The sequence below is a fragment of the Montipora foliosa genome, chromosome 1, assembly GCF_036669935.1.
Source record: "Montipora foliosa isolate CH-2021 chromosome 1, ASM3666993v2, whole genome shotgun sequence".
In the NCBI taxonomy this organism is placed as follows: Eukaryota; Metazoa; Cnidaria; class Anthozoa; order Scleractinia; family Acroporidae; genus Montipora; species Montipora foliosa.
The window spans coordinates 58,654,165-58,659,164 of NC_090869.1; the positions used below are offsets into that span (position 1 = coordinate 58,654,165).

The 5,000-nt window shown below is 41.4% G+C and overlaps 1 protein-coding gene across 7 annotated transcripts in view; it reads right to left on the bottom strand.

Moving 5' to 3' along the window:
- Nucleotides 1–5,000, bottom strand: part of LOC137979500 (collagen triple helix repeat-containing protein 1-like) — an 18,663-nt gene that overhangs the window by 1,198 nt on the left and 12,465 nt on the right. Inside the window, exons 1-4 of one of the 7 annotated variants that reach the window (XM_068826774.1) lie at nucleotides 3,375–3,428; nucleotides 3,174–3,265; nucleotides 1,315–1,443; nucleotides 393–695 (exon numbers count right to left, since the gene is read on the bottom strand). In XM_068826774.1, the coding sequence (XP_068682875.1) occupies nucleotides 393–695; nucleotides 1,315–1,443; nucleotides 3,174–3,248 (507 nt within the window). In that variant the 5' untranslated portion in view covers nucleotides 3,249–3,265; nucleotides 3,375–3,428. Of the gene's footprint in view, nucleotides 1–392; nucleotides 696–1,314; nucleotides 1,444–2,961; nucleotides 3,144–3,173; nucleotides 3,309–3,374; nucleotides 3,429–5,000 lie in introns of those variants that run through there. The other 6 variants (XM_068826780.1, XM_068826806.1, XM_068826793.1 and 3 more) reach the window with 6 other exon arrangements.

Genomic DNA, 5,000 nt, shown 5'->3' on the forward strand with positions numbered 1-5,000 from the left:
CTACAAGGCTTAAAATTAAACATTTAGCTTTCTCAAAAAGTTATTTTACCTTTGAAGTCAAGTTGTAAATACCATGATTTCTTCTGTGAGCAAACTTGTGTTTTAATGCATGAAACAAGCGGCGTTTTATGCTTCTTGTAATATTATTACCGAGCCTTTTTTGGGGCCCTTTCCGGATAGACTTATTTGCCTCAAAGCTTAACTATAAGGTCCCAACCTAAGCATCATGGAGACCAGACCCAGGTACTATGTTTACTGATGCATTCTATTGGGTTCCTTACTATTTCAATGCTTCTCCTCCTTTCTGCTTGATACCCCTCTGCCTTTTTGCGGAAAAATATGATCGGTGCCAGTTTCGAAGGCCTTTAGGACGACAACGTATCAAAACTCACCCTGAGCAATCCAGTGTCCCTGTCATCATTTATGCTCTTAAAGGTGCACTGTTTCCAGCTACGGCTCAATGAACCTGCAGGACCCTGGAGGCCTTGTGGTCCTTGTGGACCAGAGAGACCTTGTCTTCCAGCATCACCTTTGTCGCCTTTCCCTCCACGTGCACCTTCACCACCTTTGCTCCCTGGGGGGCCCCTAGCTCCGGGTAATCCCGACGATCCTGCTTGTCCAGGGATTCCAGGAATCCCGGGAATGCCTGGCATGCCGCAACAAGGGCTGCTGATACAAAAGGTTGGTTGAGTCTTCTTGGGAGCAAGGCAAAGTGTAAAAACAAAAGTACGGATGTCATTTATTCACCACTTGTCCTTCTTTCAATTTAAAGGTATTATATAGCTTAAAAAACAAAGCAGTTTTTTCGCTATCTTTACATTCCTGTGACGTCTTAGTTTTCGTACCTCGCCAACCGACTCAGAGCGTTTTTACGGATTAATCTTATTTGTACGTGCTCACATTCAATAAAAGGAATCTTCGTTACATTTAGTTACGGCGGGAACCAGAAATGAAGGCAAGAGGATTAATATCCTCGCGTTCTTTGCTGTTGTATCGCGCTTGATCGACAAAATTGATTTCAAAGGAGGCTTAGGTTGCTGGCTCTCGCGGCAGACCAAGATAATTTGAGGGATACTTTTTTTTCCTGCGAATACAACCTAAGAACGCGGTAATTCGAAGATCGGAAGTGGTGTGTGTTGGGAAGTCCGTGTGAGCCTTTTGCCCGAAAATAAAAGAGACGTGCATGCCCTACAGTGGCAGTATCGTGACAGGCATGTGGCTAAATTACCATATCTGACCACTATGCGTCAGCATCCCACGTAACAAGTAAAGTTGATGACGCCGGCCTCACGCAACTTACTCTGCTTTACTTACCGTGTCATTGGTGTTCGAGTCACTTCCATTCGCCGCAAAGCACAAAGATATCAGATTTGCCAATGGTAACCAAAACATAATGTTAAGTGGTATGCGGATATCGCCTGATGACTTGTAAATCCCTGTGGACTTTAAAATTCAAAGAGTTGAAAGACTTAAGTGGCGACATGTATTGCAAAAAATGATGCGAGTTTCAGCTGTGATGTGGATTTTCTAACATATAGTTGCCCCTCAGTTGCGTTTTGTCCAACGGGAATCCCTCAAACAACAGTCTACACTAGAGAGCCTGATCCTTCCCTCTGTGATAAAGGTCATCGTCATATGGCAGGAGTACCCAACGGAGCCGCTCTGCAAAATACCCGCTCTACAGGGCAGCATTGCGCTGGCTGGGAAATTGAATATTCGCTACTTAAAGTCTTTGTAAACACCACGCTTGCTGGGAAATTACGTTGCAACGCGGGTTCTAGCTGGATAAAAAAATCTCTAGTTTGCAGAGTTTGTGTTTCTCGTGGTAACCGTACTATAAAAAAATATATCTATCTTCGCACTGTTGAACAGTTCCTCATTTTCCAGGGATAGTAGAGCGAGCGAAACATGGAATTCATTGAGTGTGAAAATCAAGCCACGCGAGAAAGGCGAAACGCGATCTCGCGCAAATACCTTTGAAATAGCCCTAATTGAGTATTTTGCCAGTACAATATTTTGTGCTATCCATGGTGCTAATTATCGACTGGGGTGTGTCAATGTTAAGTTATGCAATAAAGCAAGGCATATCATGCTGTGAATTCCTGCGAAATAGTTTCAACACACTGATTTGAGCGCACAGCACCGCTAACGGTCTCGTATTTTTTGCCTAAACGTCTTTTTTGCCCGGTTTCGCTTTCGGTTTACATTAATCTTAAACTCGCTAGCGAGAATTAGAAAACTCGCTAGCCAGAATTTGAAATCTCGCTAGCCAGAATTTGAAAACTCGCTAGCGAGAATTGGATAGTCGATCGCAGAAACTCAAGACTGGATCGCGGGAACTCGACACTAGATCGCACAAACTCGACTCTAAATAGCGAGAACTGCTCGACACAAGATCGCAAAAACTCAACAATCAGTAGGAAGAACTGGAGCTTTTTCCACGAAACTCGACCATCCCGAGACGTAACTTGACCTACAATTTCTATAACTCGATCGTGTCAACATGGATTTTAACCTGGTTTCTAGAAAGTTGAAGGGCTTTTAGCAGTAACGTCTTAACTTTGGAAAAAACATAGGTACGCAATGCGTACATGTGTAGGCTTTTTCTTGCTACCTCTTAAAATAAAAGGATTTTCCATCGATGCAAATTAGTTTATTGTTCGATTTCTCTCTTAGACTCTCCCGGTTTACTTGCAATTGTTTGCCAAGCAGCTTGCACATTTCAAGGAATATTTCCGCCTCGACCTTAGCTTCAACCTCATCGCATCAAACTCTCATAAATCTGCATATTTGTTCACGTCAGCCTCACCCATCAATTTTTAATTGTTTTCTTCAATTTTGTTTTAGCTGAAAGACAGCTGGAAAGATCTCTTTCAAGAACGTAAGCGAAATACTTGCTCGCGGATAAGTTCACGGTGTGCCTCATATTATGTGCACTTGGGGTTAAAAGGAAAACCTTACCTTGATTAATAGTAGCACTGGAACTGCAAAGGTGCAAACAATTAGGACAAGGGAAACTTGCCGGCAAAATGTCACGAAAAAAGTGAACCGAACCAACTGGGACTCGTGAGAAGTGAAGGAAGCACCTGGAGCAAAAAGCTCGCTGTGTGTCCTTTTACGTCAAACTGAATAAAGGCATTAATATTTGGGAAACCTTCGTGTCAATAACTTACCAATACATAACCTGCGATAAAGGCGTACTTTTCTTTAAATGATAAGTAGGGAGGGAGGTCTTGATCGCGGTCCATTGATCTGGCCTGATAAACTAGAGAAATAAGTAGTAACGAGGGAGTTTCACTGAGTTCCGCTTATTTAAACACAGTTTGTGTTGAAAAAGCACATTCTTTTTTGCATTGTTTTGTGAAAAGAGGTACCTGCGATATAGAGTTATGCGAGAATGATTCGAACAATTAGAAAGTACAATAACTGTGAGCAAAGTCGCGGTAGTGTTGGAACACTACACTCTTGGCATATTGTTGTTTCTGGAACTTTCCAGAGACTGTTCACCGACATCGAATATCGTGTTATTTTAGGAAACATGATGCAAGCTGATAAGCTACATTTGTACCAAAATACATGTTTTTCCATTTTTTATTTCTCAATGTCTTGAGTAAAATTGAAGTGTCGAAATTGCCGACTGTGTTTTGCGGGATTTCAGGATTTTTAACAAGTTATGGGCCCATACGAACAAGCGTGAAGAAGAGAAACTACGTCGTAGTATCGCTACTTTGAACTCTGTAACCTGACCTCTAAAAGTTACAGTATTACAAGAAATTTGCATTGAAAATATGGCAAGTTAGTTAAGAACCGTCACGATACCGTAGTTCCACTGAATGGAAACAATTATCCTACACAGAATGGCGCTGATGAGAGACAGACTCTGGGATATTTAGATCGGAAACGAGGATGCTCCCGCTAAGGAAGAAGCTGCGAAATACCTTATTCGTATCAAAATTCGCGAAGTACTCGCCTAGGTGCACGAAATTTATTACTGTGCCAAATATAATCCGCGCGAAAAGGTTAGTGGTGTAATATGAGACCGGCACTCGTTGTTAGAAGTGCAAACCATTTGTCTTATTCATGCGTACACATATGACATATGTTTTTTAAAGTGTTCTTACAACGTTAAAAAGCAAAAAAAATGTCTAGTTCATCATCATCCTCAGCAATTTTGGTCGGGATTCTTTCAGGCTCCACGTAATATTCTACCAGAAATGCCTGCATTTTGCTGTACATTTCCAAACTCGCATTGTTTTGAATGCCCGCCAAGGAAATTCTTGCGCGAATTTAAAGTTGCGCGAATAAGTCCTCTACATAAGGTGCGCGAAAATGAGTACAAGTAAGGTATTCAAAGTTCATGGCTAGAAAAGATCGCGCTTTGGCTACTATAGTGTTGTCAATAGATTGGCTGAGACGAAGGGTTTTCTTAATCACGAGGACACTTTTGGTAATCAGGAGAAAATCAGGAGGGCATTATTACTTGATGCTGATTGGTTAACAGTTGCTTATACAGAGAAAGCGAAATAGATTCTCAATCTGAATTAAGTGCTTTTTTGTCCACATACAGTGTTTTCAGGTGACTTCAAGGCGGCCATGTTGGTGTACCTAAACAATAGAACAGGGTACATGTTGGTGTACCCAACTAATCCTCTGGGAATTGAGCTTTATTAGCATGCAAACGTTTTCCTTTGTTTCGGTGGAAATCACGTGAGTGAAAACACTCTACAAAATACATTTTAAGCGATATTTCTGTTGACAGCATGCAACGATTTATTGAATTAAACCCAATTGTGAAAGTGTATTAACTTGATTGTTATTTGTCGCGGCATTGAACGGGCTTCCGTCAAGAATTTTTCCCTTTATGCGATAAACATGTAATCACAATTTTCCCTCGTGCAATTAAGGATTAATTTCACTTGTATTTTCAAAGTTTTCCAAATTGCCCTCGTCTCTTCGCCATTCGGGAAACTGTGTGAAGACTTGAAAATACGTGTGAAATT